At 45.7% G+C, this 24,939-nt stretch overlaps 2 protein-coding genes across 3 annotated transcripts; one reads left to right on the top strand and one right to left on the bottom strand.

The window, feature by feature from the left end:
• Nucleotides 1–82: 82 nt before the first annotated feature.
• Nucleotides 83–10,095, bottom strand: LOC132473033 (calpain-2 catalytic subunit-like). 2 transcript variants are annotated; one of them, XM_060072959.1, is made up of 21 exons: nucleotides 9,613–10,095; nucleotides 9,138–9,207; nucleotides 7,930–8,048; nucleotides 7,429–7,562; nucleotides 6,823–6,991; nucleotides 6,644–6,727; nucleotides 6,301–6,386; nucleotides 5,675–5,749; nucleotides 5,134–5,294; nucleotides 3,247–3,416; nucleotides 3,125–3,136; nucleotides 2,507–2,718; nucleotides 2,378–2,414; nucleotides 2,211–2,276; nucleotides 2,006–2,063; nucleotides 1,850–1,914; nucleotides 1,633–1,701; nucleotides 1,441–1,519; nucleotides 1,169–1,285; nucleotides 472–530; nucleotides 83–368 (listed from the first exon to the last, which is right to left on the bottom strand). In XM_060072959.1, exons 1-21 carry the CDS (start codon nucleotides 9,847–9,849, stop codon nucleotides 342–344), a joined length of 2,106 nt encoding a protein of 701 aa, XP_059928942.1. In that variant the 5' UTR covers nucleotides 9,850–10,095; the 3' UTR covers nucleotides 83–341. The 2 variants fall into 2 exon arrangements, with proteins under 2 accessions (XP_059928942.1, XP_059928941.1); XM_060072958.1 differs by lacking the exon at nucleotides 3,125–3,136 and having other exon boundaries at nucleotides 3,235–3,416; nucleotides 9,613–10,093.
• Nucleotides 10,096–12,176: 2,081 nt separating this feature from the next.
• Nucleotides 12,177–23,357, top strand: sft2d1 (SFT2 domain containing 1). The gene is made up of 8 exons (XM_060072906.1): nucleotides 12,177–12,457; nucleotides 13,175–13,261; nucleotides 14,679–14,761; nucleotides 16,630–16,711; nucleotides 18,113–18,148; nucleotides 18,245–18,303; nucleotides 19,969–19,998; nucleotides 22,584–23,357. The coding sequence occupies exons 1-8, from the start codon at nucleotides 12,395–12,397 to the stop codon at nucleotides 22,621–22,623; spliced, it is 480 nt and encodes a 159-aa protein (XP_059928889.1). The 5' UTR covers nucleotides 12,177–12,394; the 3' UTR covers nucleotides 22,624–23,357.
• The last annotated feature ends 1,582 nt before the right edge of the window (nucleotides 23,358–24,939 follow it).

Raw genomic sequence — 24,939 nt, 5'->3', positions numbered from 1 at the left:
TTCTAGTGAGAAAAAGACATGTGATTATGAATCACTGGTAGGGTACTTTGGGCTCTGCGTGTACACACAAGACCTCCCCCACTGAGATGGGTGCAACCTTTATTGACACAATGAAAAACACTCATGGACCCAATCATATAATTATCAAGTGATTCATGCGAGAGGCGAGAAAAAGAGATACACACATATGATGTGATGATGTATGATGTACATGTATGCTATGTTTGATGTATGATACATATGATGTGCATGATATGATGATTTCAATGGTGTATTTGAAGACGTTCAATGCGGGATTCATTCGGACTGCGGTCATCACTGGGGGGACTGCCATGGCTCGACTACAAAACCATGGACAACTGCAGCCACTGTGAAAAATGGTAAAGATGGCACGGTAAGTCACAGTGTTGGTCATCACACCGTCTGCCCCCCACATTTGCGGTGACGTCGCCTCCCGCGGGGGCTGCTTACCTCCAGAGGCTTCAGCTCTATCCTGCCATCGCGGTCTTTGTCCAGGGCCTTGAAGGTTACTGTGGCAAAGCGAGAGGGAATGTTAGGGTCTCTGTGTGTTTCTTTGCATTGTGATAGCCGTGGACTGGATGTCTGGACACATAATGAGACATAGCTAGAGTGATGGAAAATCTGTGTGTGGTTTTAAGCTTGTATCATTTTGGATTTGTTTTCTATTTCTTCTGATATCTAGCCATACTATCTGTTCCTCCTAGTGTTATCCGGGGTCAACCTTTGTGCCTTAGGTGAACCGGTCACAAGGGGGCAGGGATCCCCTTATGCTTTCCCCTGTTTGATGAGAACACAAGTGACTCTGGCCTTTGGTAAACATGTCCCTGATTTGATCATTGACAATTGTATGATGATTGTGGGGAGGGGGTGAATCTGTTTAAATAGCTCTGTTCAACTGTATTCTGGGCTCACTCTGCTAGAGAGGAGACTAGTGTACGCATACATTAAAGAAGGTAAATTGTCTACAACTATTGTGGGCTTTTTTGCATTTAGAAGTCTCATCTGTCCTAGACGCAATATCTGAAAGAAAATGCCACAGCACTAGATGCTAGCAGCATAATGAGACATAGCTAGCTAGCAGCATAATGAGACATAGCTAGCTAGCAGCATAATGAGACAACGGTTGTAATCAAACAGACCAACTCACAGAAGAGAATCTCCAGACGAATCACACAGCAGACAAAGTTGTCAAAGTCAATGGTGAGGTCTGGCTCGCTGTAGCGAGCCACGATGATTTGATGCAGGGGGCTGCTGAGGGAAAACCCTACCCACAAAATATATATTCAAGCAAATTACATCCTACAGTTTAGGAAAAATGCAAGCAAAAAATGGCATTGGAAGTTGGAAACCCCAACAGGATGTGATCATCCCGTATCTGGATCTTCCACGCTTAAGCAAAAGACGTTCACAAATTCTCACCAGCCTCCTCGACAGCCAAGCGCATTTCAGTCGTGCTCATGAAGCCGTTTCCGTCTGCGTCTTTCCCCTTGTACAAAATCTGTCCAAGAGGCCACATTGCGTCGTCCACCATTAGAGACAGAACATTCAGGGGATGTAATGTGCTTTGCTGTAATAGCATTTATTATTTACAGTAATACAAACAAGCCCCACCAGTAGTTTCTCAATCTTAGTCCACAGGATCTTAAACTCCAGAAGGCCAAGTTTTCTGGTTCCGTCTTTCTATTGATAATGGGGTCAAGGAACACGTGATGTAACTGACTCAGATGGTGATGCTTTGTTGTATGTTTTTTTGTACTTCGACTATGTAATCACCCTTTAAAAGCACTTATTGAAGAACTGCAAGGGTTATTTAAGCTAGAAAGGATACATCCAGTAGAGTGATCATGTTGCGACATGTAGTTAAGCTAAACCCAGAGGTCTTGATATCAGCCCCTGTGGATAGAAAAGGCCAAAAATGTAATTAATTATGTGTTGTTTTAACATTGAGCAAGGACGTCCCAAAGAGAAAAAAAACCTTGCTTACTCTTCATCACCACTTTGTTGAGAACCTTTTGCAGTTCAAACATGGACATTTCCGAATCCTAAGGCGTGTACAGAAATCATATCATTTTTATCCAACATAATAACAGCATCGAATCTAAAGGCTGCCTTCTACATATTTTACCAAAAGATGCTGTGGTTAATACAACTATTCTTTTTATATTTAAATTGATGCAAGAATAGCATACCTTTCCAGAGAGTTTTCCAAACAGACTCTTAAACCTGTCATCTATATCATCTTCATCCACCTCAATCTGCAGAGGAGTCAATGGAAAAGTACAGCTTTTGAGTTTTGATTGATTGATTTGGTGTGTTTGGCAGTTTATAAGACATCATGAATGAGCTGAGGTGGCACCTTTTCGATGTCGCATTTAATCGGGTCATCGATCTCTCTGGAAAAAAGGGACAAAAGTCACATGGTTATATAATCCTTTTTGAAAAGTTCAATGGTATCTTTTCGGTTCCGTATGAAGAAAATACTTACTCGAAATCGGCTTGCTTCTCTGTGAAAACGCGCAGGTAGAAGTCTGCGTTGTGGTTGGGTTCGTAGGTGGACGGGATGATCAGGTACTCCCCGGGGGGAAGGCAGAAGCGATTGCAAACTTCTCGCATGTTGGTGAAGGTCTCGGAGCGAGCCTGAGAACACTTGGTCTGGAAGAACCTCTTCTTCATGTGCACTTGCCTGCTCCCAGAAAACTAAAGCAAGCACCCCAAGTTTAACTTGTCATGCGTTCAACCATCCCGGTTTAAAGGGGACATATTATACCACCAGGTGTGAGTGGGATTAGCTTTACAAGCCGTTTCGAAAATCTGCCCCATGTGACATCACTAGTGGGCGTGTCCACCTAGATCTGTGCTGGATAGATCAGTCCACCAGCCTACCCAGTGGACTGAAGTAAACGTTGCTCATCTATCCAGCACAGATCTAGGTGGACACGCCCACTAGTGATGTCACATGGGGCAGATTTTCGAAACGGCTTGTAAGGCTAATCCCACTCATACCTGTTGGTATATGTCCCCTTTAATCTTCACCTACAATACATAAATCTTATAATTTGTAAAAACAAGCCTCATCAAAAACGACCGCCTTTTTCAAACATACCTCTTTAGGCATCTGAAAAAAAAGAAGCAAAAAAACCCCAGATGTATTGGTTGTCGTTTTCATTGAATAACAGAAAGGGGTGCTCCTAGCACTGTACTCCTGACCTAAACCGCGTGCCGTACCTCGTAAATGGCGAAGCCCATGAACTCCAGGTCGTCTCCCATTTTCCTCATGCGCCGCTTGTACTTCTGCATCAGACCGACGATGACCGTGCACCCCTTCGCCCCCTCACCCGGGTCGTCATCCACCTCCTCCAGCTTTATGACGAACTGGGGGTTCTTCCAGAAAGAGTCTGGCACCACCCCCGGTTAAACCAGCGTTATTTAGGTGTTTGGTCACAGTACTATTGCCTATTTAGTCGTTTAGCAGACACTTCCGCAAAGACTGGTGTCATTAAGGATTAGGTAAGGGGTTTTAGGAGTTAACCTTCCCCTACAGATAGACCGTGGCCCTCAGGTTTCAAACCAACAACCCTTCGGCTGCGCCGTGACCCTTAAAAATCCGTATTTTTTGAGTGGGTTGCAGAGCATATGCCATCCTTAATCTTGAGAAAGCAGTCCAAGACTATGCTAATGTTGCAGGGTTAATTCATGTTCAATTGTTTGAGCCCCAATTGTTAAGGCAGTGGCTATTCGTACGGCGACCGAGCTTGTCACGTGACCGCACTTGACCTATCAGTCTGCTCGGCGCTAACCCTAACCCTAACCGGGCCGACCGTAATTATAGTAATTTATTATATTAGTAATAACCCTAACCCTAACCCTAACCCTAACCCTTACCCTAACCATAACCTGCCGTGAAAATAGACTAATGCAGTATTTTTACGGCGCGCCGTACGAATACCCTAACGCCTCGTTTCCACATACGTATGTTTTTCGTGTCCGTGCTTCCGTAAATTTACGGAAGGAGTCGCAAGTGTTTTACGTACGGGCATGAATTTATTTACGGACAAAAGATGTTAGGAGAAATCAGCGGATTGCTTACTCCGGGTAGGAAATGAGTGCCCAAATGAAGGAGTTCAAGTACCTCGGGGTCTTGTTCGCGAGTGAGGGTACTATGGAGCGTGAGATTGGCCGGAGAATCGGAGCAGCGGGGGCGGTATTGCGTTCGCTTTACCGCACCGTTGTGACGAAAAGAGAGCTGAGCCGCAAGGCAAAGCTCTCGATCTACCGGTCGATCTTCGTTCCTATCCTCACCTATGGTCATGAGGGCTGGGTGATGACCGAAAGGACGAGATCGCAGGTACAAGCGGCCGAGATGAGTTTTCTCAGAAGGGTGGCTGGCGTCTCCCTAACTCGGATTAGAGCCGCTGCTCCTTTACTTAGAAAGGAGTCAGCTGAGGTGGTTCGGGTATCTGGTAAGGATGCCCACTGGGCGCCTTCCTTGGGAGGTGTTTCAGGCACGTCCAGTGGGGAGGAGACCTCGGGGAAGACCCAGGACTAGTTGGAGAGATTATATCTCAACACTGGCCTGGGAACGCCTCGGGATCCCCCCGTCAGAGTTGGTCAATGTGGCCCGGGAAAGGGAAGTCTGGGGCCCCCTGCATGAGCTGCTCCCCCCGCGACCCGACCCCGGATAAGCGGATAGGAGACCGGTACTTTGGAACATGAGGATCGACATATACAGAGATAAAAACAAAACCAACAGGCTTGGAAAGAGATCGCTGAGGAGTTTGGCCTGCAAGGTACTTAGCCTACAAGTTTTGTGAAAAACATAAAAACTTTCATACGGTATCTCCGTAAAACGACGGCGAAAGTTAAATTTTTTGAACGTATATTACGGACATACCGGACAGAAATTTTACGGAGGGGAGGAGTCTCGGAGGAAAAACGGACATTACGGAGAATCACATAGGAATGAATGGACTTTCGGTCGGAGACGGTTGGATCGCATACGAGAATGTACGTATGTGGAAACGAGGCGTAATTGCTATTCTTACGGTCGACGTACGAATAGCCACTGCGAATTGGGTTAAAGCCTAGTTGCGATGTCGTTATGAGGGACCGTACCCGTGAAGTTCCTGCAGCCCCCCGCCGTGGAGCCCCGCCTCCAGCCCTCCTCGAACTCAGACAGGGCCCACTTCTTCACCCCCGTGTCTGTGAGCGCGTCGGGTGTGAGGTTGCAGATCTCCAGCATGGAATACTGACACAGGAAATCCGAAAAGGACATCCTGAGGACAAAAAAAGTACGCCATGACATAATTACTTACTGAGTGTTTGAGTAGTTAAACAGTTGTTTAGCGGCTCAAAACAGCCATACATTCCATAGTTATATAGCTGGGGGTAAGGCCGGTCGGTTGCACCAATATCTGCGTCCTAGCTGCTTCTAACGGCCAGCTATGTTTCAGATTCCTTGAAGAAAGGCTTTGGCTAGTGCCTGCCCTGCATTAATGTAACTTCAATAGAGTGATAGGAAAGGTTTTATTCAACCTGTTGGCACAGCAAAGGAATTGTAACAATGCAAAGAAAGACATTTTTTATTTGGTTTATGGACTTGCTTAACATGGACAAAGAATGCAAATAAAAGTGAGCCTTTAGGCAGAAACGTTACCAAAACTCTCCGTCTTCAGAGCTCTTCTTCAGTCTGTCTCGATCCGCGTCCCCCACATAGCGCCACTCCATAGAACTGCAGAGTACGGTATGCAGATCAATAGGTAATTCAATGCAAACGACTGGATGTCTTTTCACTACCAACGGTGCTGTTCACATTTGCATCTACTGCCGAAAGAACATTCCTGCTGTCGCGCTTCAACCATGGGGATGAAATATTAATTTACCAATAGTAGCTTACTCCACTTACATCTCATGTCATATGTTTGAATTCAAGTTGAATACTGGGCTGGTTCTACTTGGCCTGACAGAAAGTCATGCTGTCAGTATGGAAATGTAACTGAATACAATCATGGCATGAGGTTCTGTAAGGAGGTCCACCAAACAGCCACGGGTGGCCAGGACATACACATACATACTGTATGTCTGTATTGATCAGAAACCAAGCCTACAGGCCACGTTTGTGTATGTGGTCACTACACATGATTACAGTTAAGAGATTGAGGTCGGTCCCTGTCAAAACCCAACACGGCTGTCCAGTGTCCACAGACTGCGCTCGGTTTGGTGAAACATGTCAATACAAGAAAACCAGAGCCAACCGGGTCACATGACCATCTGAGTACTCACTTGTCACTCCACCTCCCGGTCCACTCCACCTCCCCCCATGGGTTCCTCACGCGGATCAGCTGAACCTGATCTCCTCTGTACGCCACCTGGTGGCCACACGAGAGACACCGCGTCAGTCACGAATATCTGGCTTTATTTACCGGGTGCGACCGGATACCAATCACAGCGGGATATCAAGGGGACAAAACAAAAATCTGTTGAGGGAGGATTTGATACACGATTTTGTCAACAAAACACACAATCGTCACATCTCCCCTGCTGGGTTTTTCCCCAGGACCGTCTTCCTCTGTGGGAGCAATATGACTCACTGCATCTCTGCACGGAAACTGTGGGCGCACCTCACCTGCTCTGCTCCAGTCACCGAGTAGGCGTGGCCTTTGACCAGCTTACGAGACGTGACCGCTTCGGAATCGGCCGCACTGGTGATCTAAAGCAGAGAGGGGATCAAGCTGTTAATACCACAATGATTTAGAATGAGGTGTTCTGCTGACAGAGGAGTTAATCTGAGATATCCCCACACACGTTGATGCTGCAGCCCAGGAGAGAGCCTCTGTCCAGGGCCTTTCTGATGATCTTGAAAAGGGGGGGTCCGGCCTTCAGCAGATCGTGTTTCTCAGCGATTCCCCCGGTGAAGTCCTCAAAGCCTTCAATCGTACTGCCACCTGACAACGCCTCGTAGCAGCCATTGAGCCTACAGAGGAATACAGACCTTAGTTGTCGTCTAACACACTAACACATTTACCAGGGCGACACTAGAAGATATCTTTAGCTCATGGCAGACCTTCCAGCCATACTGTGTGCAACCATACTTGGAAAAGGTCTTCTATACTCCGCACCGACCTCCGATACCTATCTCAGGCCTTCAATACTTAGCCCATGCCTCCTATACTTAGAGCAGGCCTTCAATACTAAGCACAGACCTTAAATACTTAGCAAAGGCCTACTTTACTTATCTTAGGCCTTCAATACTTGGCGTAGACCTTCTATGCTTAGTATAGGCCTTCAATACCTTGTTTAGGCCTTCCATATTTAGCAACGGCTCTCCATACTTCTATACGTCCTATACTATATAGGATCTAGCTAATAGTATTTGTATTCATATTATAATAATTAGTATAAGCCTAGTACTTAGCGTAGGCCTTCTCCAGCAGGGCACTCCAGAACTCTGAGCTGTCAGCAGAGTGGACAAACAGCAGCTCGCCGTCCTTGGTCGGCAGGCGGTCGTCCACCACCACGTCCACCCACTTCCCAAACTGCCAGAACTGAGGACGCATGCAGGGCAGAGGGCACACGATGAGCCGTGCCTCGCTCCCAACGCCAACAGTACCACAAAATTAGATCTTGTCAGAATTGGGGGAATTTACTGGGAATTGCAACACTTTTCAAGAAAATGTTCAGTCCAATTTTTTTGCATTATTCTTACACCGCATTTTCTAAGTCAATAAATCAGATCACATTTTTGCAATTCAGTGGCAAAACGTCCTGGCAGACCAGCTGGTCAAAGCTGGGAATGATTTGAAAAGAGTAAACCAGGTCAATACCGTAGAGAAAATATTTCTCTTTTGTACCACCTCTGCTTAAAAAACACAAATAGCCAAGAGTGTGCATGTGTGAGTGTCGACCGTGAACCTGGAAGTGGAAGATGCCAGCGTAGTTGTGCTCGAAGCTCTGGTTGGGAGGGACGACGTGAGACAGAACCTGCTTGTTGAGGGTCAAAGACGCGATGGCTGCTAGGAGCCAGCAGTCGCCTGGACACAAACAGGTAACAAGTTTGGTTAAAAATGGCACTTAATGGACGCACTTATTGTATGTTGTACGTCCTGTCACTTAAAAATAGTACTTAGCATTGTGTATCGTCTTATCCTAGTGATCTTTGTTGTATACAGGGAATGGGTTAACTCAACAATTGTTAGTGGTTGGCACTTGGTTTGATGAACATCCTTACCTACAGCGATATTTTGTTGTTTCTCTTTCTTTTGACAGATGTACTTATTGCAAGTTGCTTTGGATAAAGGCGTCTGCTAAACGCCCTGAATGTAAATGTACAAATGAGGCCAGGGGATGTAACATTTAACGCATAGGCCTACACAACGGTTGGACCTGTTGAATTTACATTTTTGTCTTTATAGTCTCGTTTTTGTCTCACATGTCCATTGTCCTTAAGCCAGGAAAGCCAAAGGAATTAGCTTCTTTCTAAACATACATTGCTGCTCCACCTGTCCGGGGTGCAGACTGAAAGGTGAACCGGGGAATCGTGTAAGACAGCCTCGTAACTGCCTCGGTTATGAGGTGACAGGGGACTCAGCATATAGGTATGTTCAAGGGCGTGAAACGTTTTTTTCAACGATGAGACGTTACCACAGCACCGGTTTATAGGACGAGGTCGACTTGTTTTGCCATGGCTCATTCTATTTGCAAGTGGTAGAGGAAGCGCTATGAGATATATGTCGCAGTCAGTACTCCTCACTTGTTCAGTCTAATGCCATGCATGCACGAATCATGCAACAACACATTAGGACAACTTGTTTTAATGACATAAGATTATTTGTATGCGTTATGTTTCAAACATGTGATATGCCTTCTATTTTGTGACACCATTAGAGATGTAGGTATATATTTTTTTAATGCTAAATATTCTGAAAAGCACCAAACACCTAATGTATTATAACAGTATTTGCAAGGTATACCGATCCTAAACCCAGTTAGGTTATGACATGTGTTTTGGTATAGGGTTTATTACATGTGTGTGTGTGTGTGTGTGTGTGTGTGTGTGTGTGTGTGTGTGTGTGTGTGTGTGTGTGTGTGTGTGTGTGTGTGTGTGTGTGTTTGTGTCTTACCAAGTGCTCCCTGACAAATGTCAGTTCTCGTAGCATCTTCCAGTATAAATTTCGGATTTCTGCATATATCCTGGCATAAGTGATTAAACAAACAATTGGTCAATCAATCAATGACATTTTTTAGGACAACTTGAGAACCATTACTATTGACATCACAAACATTAATGATTCTGCCAGTCTTACATTGGGCCACAGATTGATGATTATTTGCTTCTACGCTTGTGGTTTGAGTGATAGCGATGCTGCACTAGTGAATGCGTTTTGGGTCACATTGACAAACCGCCTATTATTTTGTATAGGTTGGAGAACAGGCTGGGTTTAACATAATTTTATCATAATCAATTTGTCCTGCTCGAAATCCATCCAATATCTAGAAAAACCTTAAACCCGGTCATCATTGTGCATATCATCACATAAGAGAAGGAAGTTTAACATATTCAGAAAGATCATTTGTATGACATATTAATCTACCAACCTTCGGTCTCTGCCATTTGACACCACGGACTTTATATGAATTTGGTCCAAGATCTTTAAAACCTAAGGAAGATGTCACAGCCTCGAATGACTCATCCTCAAACAGCCTCCTGCGTTCCAAGCAGTCTCTCTTCAGTGCCTCAAAGTCCTGGTTGTAATAGTTCACCGCCCGTGTGTACCCGCCAATGCCTTGGGATCTTTCTCGATCGTGTTGTAGTTTGGAGGCAATCCCAGCCATTTTTTTTGCAGTATATTTGAATCGATTTACAACTGTAATCCTGTATTCCTTCCTACACCTCTGGAATCATTTTTTGTCGACAGTTTGTATCACAAGCTGATGGAAGAGGCACGATTTAAAAACAACACTGCATGTCTCCACCCATTTCTCTTAAGGTGTCAACTGTGTGTGTGTGTGTGTGTGTGTGTGTGTGTGTGTGTGTGTGTGTGTGTGTGTGTGTGTGTGTGTGTGTGTGTGTGTGTGTGTGTGTGTTTGTGCGAGTGTGTGTGTGTGTATCCTGAAAAGTACTATAATTATGCAAATGGTTGAATAATCACACTTTTCGTTGTTAATGTTTCGATCAAACATTTGGAAATGTTAAATAAATAAAAAAACGTGTGTAAAAGCTCACAATTGATCATCAAGCACGGTTTATTTAAAATATGTATTATTCATAAACTAAAGAAAAACAGAAATGAATATTCAATTAAAAAATAATTCAGACTCCGTGTCTAACAAAAGACAAACGGCTGCTGTCTCAAGTTTCTTACTGTTTCCAGATATGATGTTTCCTGAGATGCATGAGATACAAGTTATCCACGGTGTGCATGCGCACGTGTGTGTGTGTTTATGTGCGTGCGCGCATGTGCCCGTACGTGTTCATTCAAGGGTGTTTTAGTTTGATTATTTTGATGTTACAATATTCTCGCTATGTTGACTTTGTTCCTGTTGAAAATAGAAGGTGGAAACGCCCCAGACAGATTGTCTAGTTGGAGAACAACAATGCCAATACCCTTACCCTATCCCTGCGGAGAATGAGTGTATTTCACTGTCTATCCTCTAGCCTCAAGATTTATCTGCAATAAAAAATATCTTGACAGCTGTCATCATCATTTAGAAGTAAATTAAGCCTTTGAAAAGCAAGGTTGCAACGGTGCGATTTCTATATCTATGACTGCATCTTATCTTGTTTTAGTACGGATGTTTATGGAAGGTTTTGTTCTCGATATGTGATAGATATATGATGCCTTTCAACTTCTTCCGTCAGGGTTCAACTCACCAGAGCTATTTAAAGAGATAAAATAATATAATCCCACTTGATCATGAAGTTAATGGTGCGCTTTCATTCACATCTTCGCCGACGACGGGACAGCAGTTGGGTGTTGATAAGTCTTGGTAAGCATTTATTTATCTGTGTTGGGCTCTAAAAGCACTGGAGAGATGCTTATGACGACTACATGTAGGACGTGATTAAGTCAAACAGCTGCGCACTCATTTTCCAAGATTTTGGAATCCGCTGATGAATTTCCTACCAAAATTCACATCGAATTATAATTGAATGCATGTCTCTGTACTGTAGCGTGTGACAAACTCGGACGTCGTTTTCCTTACCTTTTTTTGTCCTCACCAAACATGACACTTAACTGTATAACCACTAGATGGCGCCCTTACCAAATAACCCAGCCTGTGTCAACGACGCCTCTTTGGGAGGCAAACTTCACCTTGTGGCAGCCAGCTTACAACCATCATGTACTCGTAATGAGAAATTCTAATTGATCTCCATGAGATGCTCAACTTGTAACTCACTCCATTAACCATTATATGAGCTTACTCTTGCTAACTCAGATGTCTTGACATATGTCAAGACATATGTCATGGCATTGCTCTTGGTATAATTCCACTGTCATGCACTCGATTAACAGACTCCAAAAATATGCAAATGGTTATTAAAGTGCATGGTTCAAATACATGCAAAAGTGTCGGTCATTAACATAATCCGATACTTGATCATGAAGTTCTGTGAGAGAACAGTAAAACCATGTGACCGAGTGGAGCATCTCGTGGGAAGGTCATATGACTGCCTACGGTTGGAAAGGAATCAGGATTCTGTTAATAGGATGACGGTGGTCGGTCGCGTCGGCGATTCTCCTCCTCACATGTTTGCATTTCCAGCCCCTGGAAAATTAAGTGAGGATTATTTAAGAATCAAAATCGTTTACCTAAACTTTACTAGGCATAGGCTGCTTGTTCATCCTAATTTAGTACCATGATATGCTTTTAAAACAAAAAAGCGAGGTTCATTTAAATTATCTCCTCCTCGTGTGCACGCATTATGGATGCATTATAAAATAGCCATATTATACAAGGCGTGGACTAATATAACGTTGATATAACGCTCTTCTTCCGGCAGCCAATCCCAGTTTTTGACAACGCCAATGGCGTGCGTTAGTGTAAACATCGACCCGCCCCAAAAGATTTGAGGGACACTTGCTGCGACCTATGAAATTAGTCTATACAGAAACCCCTCCTACTGAGGCACGCTCGGGGTGGAAATACGCCCCGTAACGCGGCGGTGCCCACAGAGCGCGTCCCGGGGACGTCCCGTCTGCTTTCTACTGACGTCAGCGAGAAACTTCCGCCCGGACCAGCCCGGAAACCAGTCTGTAGTGAGCCTGATACACACTTTACTCAAAGTTAATTAGAACAAAACGAAGCGTTTTAGGTGACAAGAACATAGAGATCAGCGGTAAACACAACAACAACATTGTCCAGCTCTGTCTCGACCATGGACAAGCTGCGTCGTGTGCTCAGCGGACACGAAGACAACGAGGAGTCGGGGCTCACGCAGGTAATCTTATGTCAGTGTAGTGACGGTTACTGTTAATATAGACAATGATTAATATGTTAACAGTCGTTTTTTTTGGTTTGAAACGTAAGGTTAACTTTCGTACGAAGCTCGTTCTCAATATGGTCCATTGCATACATCTGCAATGACTCCTGATCAAAGCTGTCACGTGCTTCCTCTTCATATTCACGCACTGTAGTTGTTTTAGATGAGATAACAGTAACACCATAACAGTAACAGTAACATTGATTGACCTAACAGTGATGCATTAAATGTGTGTGTTGATACCTTTTGCACGCTTTCACTGGGAGCAGGATCAAATGAGGTAAGATTTGGAAATAATGGTTCCGTGTTTCTGATCTTTTTTTTGTTAATTGACTCCTAAGAAACCCGAAACTGGAGAAGCATGCATGTGTCGCATTGTGTCAGTGTTGTTGTTTCTTGCCTGAAGCCTGTGTTCCTATCAACTGTCTCTTATGTCCAACGGTGTTATAGCACACGTGGTTAACGAAACAGAACTTCATATATAGACAGACACTAGTGTGTGTGTTGTGAACTATGCAGGGGCGCTGGTTGTGGGTGGTGGGAGGAAGGGGGGGTATTTTCCACTATAAACATGATAAACACAGGCTCCACACTTCCCTCTATTTACGGAAGGCTCAGGTCCTGGTGGGCTTGCACGTCTTGCCCCCGTAACATCCTCTGATTGTTGTTCTGCAGATATTGGATGGCTCCACGCTCAACTACAGCACCAGGGTGAAATGGTTTGTCATCTGTTTCGCCGCCGGCGTCCTCTGCTCCATACTGGTGAGGAACTGGGAGGATCTGTCTTGAGTTGATGGGGATGTTTTGCATGTCAACGTCTTTTGTAATGGTGTGTGTGTCCGCCCGGTTCCCCCTCTGATGTCGCAACCGCATCGACAGCACGTTTCCTGTGGGTAGTAGTTCTGTTTTTTAATAGAAAGTAGTTATTTTTGTATTGGAAAGCACCTGTTATATCCTGGCACAAGCTTATGCCCGGCTCGCGGAAGCTTACCGCCCGAGACGAAGTCTCGGGCGGTAAGCCGTCCACGAGCCGGGCATATCAAACTGTTTATTGCCCGGCCTCTCTGTGATTATTCCTTACGGAATGTATAGCTTTTTATTGTTGTTGTCACATTCCTCCTGGATAACGTTTGCAAAAAAACGCAAAAAAAAAAAAAAACACTTTAAATTGACAGTTTTGCAAAGAGTTGCACTATTCATAATATTTTTTCAAATGTATTTTTTTAGTTTGAGACAATAACACGTTTCGTTGTCCTTTTGATTTGTACATTTTCTGTTTGAATATTCCTGGTTAGTCATTCAGCAGAGGTTTTATTCAACAGCGGCTTGTAAGAACAGTGAATTTACGTGAAATATGGAAATTCTACCACCAAGTTGTACCTGATATCTATCTTGAACATGGGAACATGGGTCGCCCATTTCAAAACATTTCTGCGCTATAATTTCCTGTTTCTCAACAGCAGTTTGTACTAAAATGTATACTACCGTTCAAAAGTTTGGGGTTGCCCAGACATTTTCCTGATTACTTTTATTCAACAGTTTTCAGTTGTGCTAACATAATTGCTAACGAAAGGGTTTTCTAATCCAATATCAAATTTATTGTCTTTTTTTATTCCAATACGGTTCTGAGGAAGGTAACAACCCCCCAGGCCATATCTTGAGGACCTTTTTCAGTAATATTTGTGCTTTTGGACTGAGCTGCTTTTTACCTGACTGAGTGAATGTTTTGATAGCTGTACGTTTAGTTTCCCTTGAGTAAATGTGTTAGTAGCAATTACCCATCGTCTTACCATCGGACATCTCACTCCTCTCACACTAGGGGGGGCCCTATGTATGGGAAACAAAACGATAACCGCCAAAACATGTAATCAGGAGGTAGAGCTCGTTGACTTGTAACCGGAAGGTTGCCAGTTCGATCCCCAGCTCCTCCTAGAGTGTCGAGGTGTCCCTGAGCAAGGCTACGGACGAGCAGGCCTTGCGTAGTTGACTCCGCCATCGCTGTGTGTATGAATGGTTTTAACTCGCTTTGGATAAAAACGTCTGTTAAATGCCCTAAGTGTAACTACTTAATTTAGTCAAAATGACAAGGAGCTATCATGTTATGCACCAGCCTACCTCTGTTAATGGGTTACTAGGAAGCCGACCAAAAGCTGTTGTTTTTGTATTTTTGCCCTGCCAGGGCGCAGCATTGCTGTTCCTCCCAGGTGGGATTAAACTGTTTGCTGTCTTCTACACAATAGGAAACGTCGCTGCACTTTCCAGGTAAGCTGCCACGATGACCCTTTTGCTCCAGTCCCGTGACTGGACTCGCAGTAATGCAATCTTTAGCGCATGTGATTCTGGTCACCATTGGGTTTCGATGCATTATTTTATGTGTACATCACATGGAATTTGCCATTGACTAATGTTATCGATGATTTATGGGGATTTAGCCATTCTATACTACTGCTACAAAAAAAAAAAAAGATTTATTTATGCATATAGAACAATGGATGGATAAGCTGGATCAATGTAGATTAAAATATAATTAACTACAGAGGCCCTTAAGGGAATAAAGCCTCTTCACATGGTAGCACTTTGAAGTAACACTATGCTGGCCCCATAACCTCATGAGTTTGATCTCATTGCTTAAAATTGCCATTGAAGAGATACTAGTTTTATCACGAGAAAACGGCTTTGCAAAGGTATTGATTCCAACTCTTGGGGTTGGGGGCGATCTTTTTGTTTTGAGGTGTCCTGTGTCAATATGTGTAGAGATGAGAGAAGCAAAGTGAGTCATCCTCTGTTTTCAGAGCCCAGGGTTACGGTTCACGTTGTTTGGTTCTGTGTTTGTTGTCAGATCCGTTCTCCAACTGACATCGTCTGTCAAATCCTTCAGTAACCATCTGGTCGTATTTTATTCAGTTGAAGTTCAAATGCAGTCTTACCAATGTTCTGTTTTCAATGTTTATTCAAGGTCATCTTTTGAAAACCACATTCAACTTGAAACACCACGTTCTAGTCTTAAGGTTTTTGTTGAAGAGTTTGAGACAATGTTTTTTTTTGCAAGTTATACAAAGTGCGAGTCTGGTCAGTGGTTCCTTCCTATAACTACTTGTTGGGGAGATCAGATCACAAATGAGGCGATGGCCCCATTAAAAGGCTTCCCCAGATACATTTAGTCAAGGAGCATGTGAAGCTAGCTTAACTATTCATTCATTTGTTTACATAAATAATATCTATCTATGTATACATCTTGCTGTGTCCCATTCGTGTGTGTGTGTGTATATATATCACACACAAATGCATAATTAACAACTAGCCTTACTCGAGCCTCACCACAGTGGGTGCTGCGGTGATAAAGCGCTGGGTGTGATGTCAGCGCTGACGTCGGGGGTCTTAAATTAGTCTTTGTCTTGGGTGGCAGCGGCGGTTCCGGCAGGAGCAACAGCATCCTGGTGGTGGATGGCATTGCTGCGTCCCACCCACTGGGTGCCGAGCAACCGAGGGGGGCGGGGGGGGGGGGGGGGGGGCGGGCGCTCCAGGCTGTCAGGGTGCACTTGTTGCAGCAGTGACGCCACTCACTCACACAGCCCCCTCACTCGCTGCCTACTCATCGGCAGCGAGCTCGCCCCCGCTCGCTCGCTCGCTAGGGCCCGACGCTGTCCGTGTGAAAGGACATTGTGTGTGTGTGTGTGTGTGTGTGTGTGTGTGTGTGTGTGTGTGTGTGTGTGTGTGTGTGTGTGTGTGTGTGTGTGTGTGTGTGTGTGTGTGTGTGTGTGTGTGTGTGTGTGTGTGTGTGTGTGTGTGAGATGACGTCGTCAGGGGCCCACCAGCGGTCTGAGCGACCGGAGCAGCAGGGAGGGGGGGGGGGGGGGGGGGGGGGCAGCTGAGGGTTACGTCAAGCGCCCTAGAATGTGTCACCGTCGTGCGCGGAATTAAAGAATTAAACATTTGTTAGCCTTTTCATATTGTTAGGACTGTGTATGTGTGTGTGTTGTTAACCAGGTTTTGTGGGGATGTTTGAAGGAAGGCCGGTATTGCACTAATTGTAAAGGCAGTTTTGTTTGTGGAGAAACCCACACCAATGCAGCAATTCGTTATTCGATGTGAATTTAAACACCTTTTCCCTCATGTGTTTTTGCCCAAAGCACCTGTTTTCTAATGGGACCATTCAAACAACTCAAACGTATGTTTGAACCAACAAGACTGATTGCCACCATTGTCATGCTGGTAATTACATTTTCTTATTCGTTCATTCATTTAAGCTTCGAGTTGAACTGTACTTTAAGCTTTGAATAATAACCTGCACTCAACTATACATGGGTGTGGCCTCATTTTGTCTTATCAGTGCCGCTCAGTTTACAGCAAATTCTGTTATCTATTCTTGCATGCTATTATAAACGCCAGACCCCACAAGCCTGAGGCCTTCTGCAGTTGCAACCTGCAGTTGGTAAACGTATTGACCCAAAACATTGGCTGTTTCTAAAACAAGTGAGCTGGTGCTATACACTCTCTGTTGACTTCCCAATACGTGCTGGCTGGCTTCTTCCTCAATATTTAAAATGGCGGCTGAATGACTTGCCAACATTAGTAAGAAACCAGCTTGCCGGGAGTGAAGACATTGAGCTGGATGTTAATCAGCTGCGGGCATTAACCTCTCATCAACACTCCTTAACAATAGAGTAGTCTGCTGCTGACTAACGGGGTATGAATGAGCGGACAGACCGGCTTATAATGGATCATCATCCCCGTTAAAAGAATGCAGAGGAAATCATATCAGAGATGCGTTAGAAGCGTGGGGAAACGTCCTCACCGATCTGAAGTGCATCGCTAGGATACCGATCCACCGCTAGGTTACCGGTCCACACGGTCGCCGTGGCGTCCACGTACATCTGGGGCAGACTGCATTCCAGGGCCCTCATGTCACTCACATGGCCATTTGCACACTTGTGTTGTCATGGAAACCCAGCGTTCCGCCCCTACTCAACTTTGCATCCACAACGGCGCAAATAATGGACACTTGGATACCAGACAATGGATTCCACTGTGTGCGTGAGAATACTTCAGAGGCGTGCCATTCTTTGAGTGGTGGGGGGGGTGCAGGGGTGGAATATTCTACTGAATTGCGGTGGTTAAGAGATTAGCGGTAACCATAAGGATGAGGGAGGATGCCTGTTGACCAGTGAAGCAGAGACCAGGACAGAGACATTTTGGAATGCAAGGCTTAACTGCAGAGTGGATCAGCATGTATGGTACTTTGGCCGACAAGAAAAATGTAATAACCCAATAAGTTAAAATCCGACAAGGCAAATATTAGTCTCCTAATACCCTGGGAAGGTTCGTCAGAGGTGTGTACACACCGCAAGCGAAGCGATTATTCTACTTGCATATTACCACAATCTTTTCGACATATTTTTTCAAATATTTTATTCATGCAAAACACTTTTATAGTTTGATTTTTACTTGTTTAGGCACTTTGAGGGCCATAAACCAAATGCTATTACGTTTGTTTGCAGAGACGAGCACCTGTGTGCATCTCACAAAATCAATCTGGTTACATAGAAAGCACTACAGGATCGTTATCGTTATTTTACGATGTGAACTAACCCTTGACACTTTTCCCTTCCCTAGCTCTGCCTTGTCTTAACACTATGTGCGGCGTTTTGGGTAAGTACACCAAACATCTACCCGTTGTACTACCCCATATCACAAAGCCATGTCGAATAACTTCTCGTCTAACTATTCAATCTCTCTTTCGTATAGTGGAAAAAAAATCTGCTGGCCATCATCTTCTGTATCTTGCAGTTTTTGGCGATGACATGGTAAGCTTGGTCCAGTGACCTCTCTCTGCCACCATAAAACCGTTGGCCAAACGGTTGTAATCGCTCACACCTATTCTAATAGAGGCATATTCTCACACGAGTGGGCTTAGGGCTGCGGGCCAGCTGCCTCCGTGGCTGAGCTCCATGTCAATAGGGGTTGACGTGAGCCAGCTGACGGCCACCTAAGCTGATTTACTGCCCTGGGCGCGTGCTGCTGAGCCAAATCCTGCAGCACTTAGCCGACAACTGTTCAGGGGGGCTAGCTATTGGATGTGTGATTTGAGGCGCAGGTAAAAGTCAAAACATCATCAAAAAGAAAAATGTACATTTGTTTTAAATGTGTGATTTATTTACACGTATGCAGTACACGATTCATTGTTTTATATGAGCAATTCGCAGAGGTTTGCGTCTTGCCTTTTGATTTGGCTGACTGATCAGCCGTAGCAGGCATGCTTATCCTGTCCAATCAGAGGGGCCGGTCAGTTGTGACTTTAGGCTTCCTGGCAGATTGGCCTTGAGGTGAACCCAGGACACGGAGAAGAATGCCCTTTTGTAATCCACGGTGGGGGCCCAGGTCACAGGTGAATCACATGAGGGCGTGCAACACGAGTGTGACTCACTTATCGGCAGGAAGCCCCACCTGAGGTTTGACCCCGCGGGGGGGGGGGGGGTTAAGGTCGACCACACCGAGACCAAAACGTCCTTTCGGTCGTCTTTTGTTCGCGGGTCAGCCCTTCTTGTGTGTTCCTTTTTTAAACCCGGGTATATTTGCACAGGACTCACCCAGGAATTGTGTTTGGTTTGTGTCCGTGGGACTGGAGCCTAACCCCCCCCTCCCCCCCTGCCAAACTCAGCCGGTCATGTGATGGATGAGTAGGAACAACAGTAGGCCATACACAACGCTAAGACCACATGACATGGGAATATTACTTTTCTACCTTGACGGGTCATTTCCTGATTGAGACCCATTCCAACAAATCCTGATGGGATGTCATTGGTGCATCACTCCTTCGATGGACAATCAGCTGGCCTGGGACAGAAGGTCAAGAGCAAGAATGCCCTTTCCGTCGGTCTTCAGCTGCTTGTCAGTCAGAGCGGCGTGAAGCTTGGAGGGTCCGTCCTGGCCGGCCGAGAGCAGATGAGATTAGAATCATTTCCCAGAAAGACCCCTCAGGCTTATCATTCGGCATCCGCCATGAATTCCTCACATTTTTTAAAATGTTCGGATTCTGTACCCAGTTCCTCCTGTTGCCCTGTGATGGTTGGGCATTTACTGTAAGACAGTTATTTAGTGTTGCAGCTGAGTTTGGCTGGTTTTGCCCTGGTCTGTGCGTTGGTTGGATTGGATGCTAGGAGATGTCTGTGTCATGGCCCGGTCCAGGAAGGTTTAAAGTTGCTCGAATGATCTTCTAGATACCTTGAATTATGATGATGAAATATAACCTACATTTATAATTTAAATTTTTATTTATATTATATACCACAACCTTTCATTGAAAGGGAATCAACTCGACACCAATGTGGTTATTGTGTTTGGGGTATACATTTAAAGCTCGCTATCATATGCGTTATATTGACTGGTTGAATTCTGTCTATATTTTTTTTTTTACAAAGCAGCCAATCTATTTCCTTGACTTCTCATTATCGATCTCTTTTTCTCTTCAGGTATGGCATCTCGTACATTCCCTTTGCCAGGTAAGGAAACTATCAGAAAGTGTGTGTATGTGTGCGCGCGTGAGTGTGATGTCATCAAAGGCAAAGGTCGTTTTAATCTTCCCACAGCATTAGTCCACACGTTCTGCTGCGTGGCTAAGCTCTCTCACACACACACACACACACACACACACACACACACACACACACACACACACACACACACACACACACACACACACACACACACACACACACACACACACACACACACACTACTACTTATTATCACCCATCCTTGTTTACTTGCTTACCATGTTCGGCGCGGTGACGATGCCGCTACCACCGCGCATAACAACATGTTTTGATTTACCTCGAAACTGCTGTTTGTCTCCGCCGTATGGCGCTAATCCCGCCTCCTCTCTGTGGTACACAAACGGGGGGGCTTGTTGTCCCACGCGGCGTGTGCTCGATGTGGGACCGTGTCCGAGAGGGAACAGTGGCCTCACAGAAGCCACTGCTCCCTCGGACAAGAAATGGACAACCAAGGAACACAATGGACCACCAAGTCACACAAACTGGACCGCCCCGTTGAGGGACCGACCAGTGATGGTGATAGGACAATAAGTATTTTTACGGAAAATAAATACTATGCTAAGTATCCGGGCTTGGGGTGTGGGGGGGTTATGGTGCTATGATGTCTACTACCTATCATAGGATACAACCCAAACGGGAGATCTTGTTGTTGTTCAGAATCCCCCTCCCAGAATGTCACTGGGTTCATGTCATTGATTGCTCCGTTTTTTTTTTTTATTACCACAAAGCCATATGCCGCAGCACCACGCCCCCAGAGCTAAGAGCCCAATGGAGAGGGGGGGGGGGGCTTGTGATGTTGTTTTCCAGCTGTGGACGCTCTCCCTGTCTCTCATTGGTTTGTTCCGATGGCCCCAGGGTAACCCCCCCCCCCCACCACCCCACCTTCTCCAAGGAAAAGTGCATTGAGCACTGAGGCGACTTCATAATCCATCCTGACAGCTTAGACCCCCCACGGCTAAACACCGCTGGCCCCTTAACCCCCCCCCCCCCCCCCCCCCCCCCCAAACCTGACGACGGCACGGGCCAGACAACAAAGGCGTTCCGTCGATCGTGGCCAATGTCGTGCCCAAAACAGAACCCGACGTTTCGCCGTGAATACGTGCCATTTAGATATTTCCTTTGCCTCCGAAACCCCGTCGGTGACGTATGGTCATTTTTTCATCATGTGTTGTTTTGGTCTTCCATCAACAAATGACCCCCCCCCCGCTGACACCCCCTCCTCCGTCCTAATCCTCTTTACTTTAATCCATTTTTTCATTTTGTTTAGGATCGGATTATCAAGCGTGTTTAAAGACGGAAGTTAGTAATTTCCGGGGGTGTTTATCTGACCCCGGTCACCCTGACTACCGGCTATCTGGTCATCAGGCCCCCCCCCCCCCCGGGCCCCTCACAGGTGATCCGTTAGTGACCGCTACCTGGCTGTCCGCTCGGTGGAGCCGCTCTGTGGGCCGGCCGGGCCCCGGTCTCCCCCTCTCTGCTCTGGGTACCCCGTAGGAGGCATGGGGGGGATGGGGGGGATGGGGGGGCATCCTGTGTTTAATCAGCACAGGAAACCCACGCAGAGTCGTTCTTTATTCACGCCGCTAATTCGGAGGAGGAACAACGAGGCGTCCGATTTGGGTCTGAAAGCAAACGTGTGTGTGTGTGTGTGTGTATCAGTCTGAACGTGTGTGTTTGTGTGTCAGCGCGCGTGTCAGCGTGTGTGTCAGTCTGAACGTGTGTGTGTGTGTGTGTGTGTGTGTGTGTGTGTGTGTGTGTGTGTGTGTGTGTGTGTGTGTGTGTGTGTGTGTGTGTGTGTGTGTGTGTGTGTGTGTGTGTGTGTGTGTGTGTGTGCCTGCCTACGGTATGAATGAGCGAGGTAGACCAATCGCAGCAGAGCGGAGGTTTGGGGGAGGGAGGGTGCAGGCAGACGAGAGGTCTTATCCAGCCCACCCTCTCCCTCTCTTTCGCTCCATGTCTGAGGCAGGGCTGTGTCCCCCCCCCCCCCCTTTCCCCCCTGTCACTCCCACCACCTCCCCCACACCTCTCCTCCCTCTTAACCTTGACGTCGTTCCCGCCCTCCTCCACACAGCATTTGAGGGCAGCAGCCATTAAAAAGAAAAAAAAAAAAGAGATAGAGTCTGCATAGCAACATGCCGCCGGCGGTGTGGAGCTGGTGCCGGGTAGGCCAGGAGGTTTTTCCCTTGGTTGCCGTGGCGACCGCCGTGCATCCCCCCCCCCCCCCCCCCCTCTCTCCTCCCCTCCCTTCAACAGGCAGTACCTGGCCAGCCTAGGAAGCCACCACTGCTTTCTAAGCATGCGGCGTCTAGGCCCCCCCGCCAGCTCAGTCAAAACACACTTAGTAATTCATAACGTGCCCCGCCCAAAGCCGGCCAATAACATGGGGAGCGAGTGCTGGATGTGTCGCCGTGGGTTACGTACGCCTCACTGCCCAACGTGTGCATGGTGACGTGCGTCTTGAAACCGCCATTTCAAGCCGGGGTATATCTTCATCATTAACTCTTTTGCCCCCCTTTGGGTTCTCGGCACAGAGACGCTGTGATGAAGTGCTTCACGACCTGCCTGAGTTAAAGGACCGCGTTGGAGGAGGTTGAGGACTGACCTGAGGACCGCAGCTCCACTGCGTACGCCGCTGTCCTGGGAACTGACCCACAGCTCCACTATGTGTGCTGCAGACATGGTGGACTTTGTATTATAGAATGTTTTTTTTGTTTTGTTTTTGCCAATCGTTTCCCTTTAAAATCCTTAACTTTACTGTGAGTTCTTCCTTAAGTCACTGAATTAGGAGATATATATCCACGCCTGCAATCATGATATAACACTTTCTGACCAATGCATTCATCATGACATAAGATTAGAGTCATTTTAACACTTATTATTATTTATATGCTTGTTTTCTTGAGCATTTTATACATTTTGCCGTGCAGGGAAGTTTCCTTAATGTTGATATCCTTTTTCTGGCATCGTTTTTGTTTCACGAAAAAGCTTTTGTCCATGTACATACTTGATGAAAAAATTCACATCATGTTTTGACCAATACTTACGCATAGAAACGTATGTGAAAGAGTTGTTGTTGAGTACATCATTGAAAGATAAAACTATTAAAAGAGGATAGAGTGGGATAGTGTTATATTCCATCTTCTACAACTTTCCTTCAGGTGACAGTGCCTCGCATCGCAGTTTATAAACAAATGCAAGATTCCGGAAAGACAGAGGGAGTTTATCCTCAGCCACAGAGGAACAACGTTTTGTTAGCGAGCACTGTTGTATGTGTGTACATCAATAAAGCTCACCTCCCCCCAGCACCTACCCGTGAGACGTGAAACTCATTGCTTTCTCTACCTCAATCTCATTATTTTTCCAATCATATGTCGAAAGAACAACTCGGTTATTTCTGCATTGGTAAGCAACGTGACACTGTAGTGACCCAGTAACCCACGGAGCCCCGGTTCCCCCCCCCCTGCGTCGCGCCGGCATTAGCGCACAGCCTCTGAGGATGCGGTTGTCATGACAACCTCCAGGAAGAAGCATCCCTTCCCCCCTCCTCCGCCCACCATCAACGGTGTTCCCAGCGCATGACACACTTTCATTATGCTAATGAGAAAGAGAGAGAGAACCGACTCACACTTCACCCAGAGTCTCTGCTACGATCTTTCTTGACCTCCCCTCGCTACTATGGTTCAGGCTAGCCGTGGATTAAGAAGCTATCTTTTAGTTCAACACGTTCACTCGCAGACCCCTTACAACCCCCCACATGGGTTAGCCCTGGCCCCTGGGTTTTTACCCCGGGTTTCATTCTGGTCTACCTCCAGGATGGCAACATGTGATTAGGATCATTCACCAAATCTTGTAATGGAATCTCCTGTATTCTCGCTTAATCATAAAGTCCCCCCGCAGGGTGTATAATGTGATGGTGGATTAGGTTGGGCAAAATCCTTTTTTCCCTGATACTTCTTCAACTGGCCGACAAATCCCCAGCTCGCCATATTAGCGTCGCAGTAATCGGGAGGGATCATCAAACCATTCCGCGACTGTATCGCGGAAGAGGGGAGGGATTAGTTTTCTGTTTTCCCAAAACAACTAGTAGGGAGCCATACCTTCTGCTGCGCATGACAGTATGAAGAGAATGGAGATAACGATAATTAATTTAGCCCGTTGCAATCTGTCGCCTCTAATCTAAGTGACATATTCGGTTCTGCGTTGGTTGCGTCAATGAAATAACCTACACCCTTATTGGAAGTAGGCCTACCTATAATTAAAAATAAACGACCATAGGTTATTAGGACCATAGAATATGTTATTAGAAATATTTAGGCCTTAAGGTCTAATAAAATTGTCACTGTATTTCTTGTCACGCTGTTCTGTAGGCCTTTGAGATGGTGTTGGCCAAATAGGCCTGTGGAATTTTACTAGTTGCTATATTAATGGACTAGGCTATTTGATCTTCTTGAAGTAGCCTAGAAGTCTTTATCGGTATAAATTCGATTCTTTCATAGAACATCAAATTGGCTTCATAGAATATATAATACATCTGTTCTTGATAGAAATTGGTGGCATTAAAATGTGTTGCACTATTTTAGCACGCACTATTGTTCGGATGAAAGTCAGACCGTTGAACGAAAGCAATATTTAACAATTAATTTAATTATTTATTTTTTTTGCATTATTATTATTATTATTATTATTATTATTATTGGTGTTCATGAAAAGAAAACCCATCGAGAATAAACGAGCAATCCGAATTCCCGCTAAATATTTCTCCATCCGTCAGGGTAATTAATGGCATCCCTTGGTCCATGTGTGTGCGCTTGTGTGTTTATGGCTTTGTTCCGCCGCCTGTACATCCTGGCCCCGCCCCCTGACCGACGCTATAAAGAGGCGGTCGGG

The sequence above is a fragment of the Gadus macrocephalus genome, chromosome 15 (assembly GCF_031168955.1).
Source record: "Gadus macrocephalus chromosome 15, ASM3116895v1".
Classification (NCBI taxonomy): Eukaryota; Metazoa; Chordata; class Actinopteri; order Gadiformes; family Gadidae; genus Gadus; species Gadus macrocephalus.
Note: the sequence above shows the minus strand (reverse complement) of the source record. Positions and strands in the feature narration are given on the sequence as shown.

Bases quoted from the DNA above. Each gene is read 5' to 3' on its own strand.
- sft2d1 (XM_060072906.1), top strand. From the start codon at position 12,395: ATGGACAAGCTGCGTCGTGTGCTCAGCGGACACGAAGACAACGAGGAG. The intron at 12,458-13,174 runs GTAATCTTATGT...GTTGTTCTGCAG, and splicing joins AGGAGTCGGGGCTCACGCAG to ATATTGGATGGCTCCACGCT. The intron at 14,762-16,629 runs GTAAGCTGCCAC...TTTTGCCCAAAG, and splicing joins AACGTCGCTGCACTTTCCAG to CACCTGTTTTCTAATGGGAC.
- LOC132473033 (XM_060072959.1), bottom strand. From the start codon at position 9,849: ATGGCTGGGATTGCCTCCAAACTACAACACGATCGAGAAAGATCCCAA. The intron at 6,728-6,822 runs GTGTGTGGGGAT...TCTCTGCTTTAG, and splicing joins TCCTGGGCTGCAGCATCAAC to ATCACCAGTGCGGCCGATTC. The intron at 5,750-6,300 runs GTGAGTACTCAG...CGTACTCTGCAG, and splicing joins ACCGGGAGGTGGAGTGACAA to TTCTATGGAGTGGCGCTATG.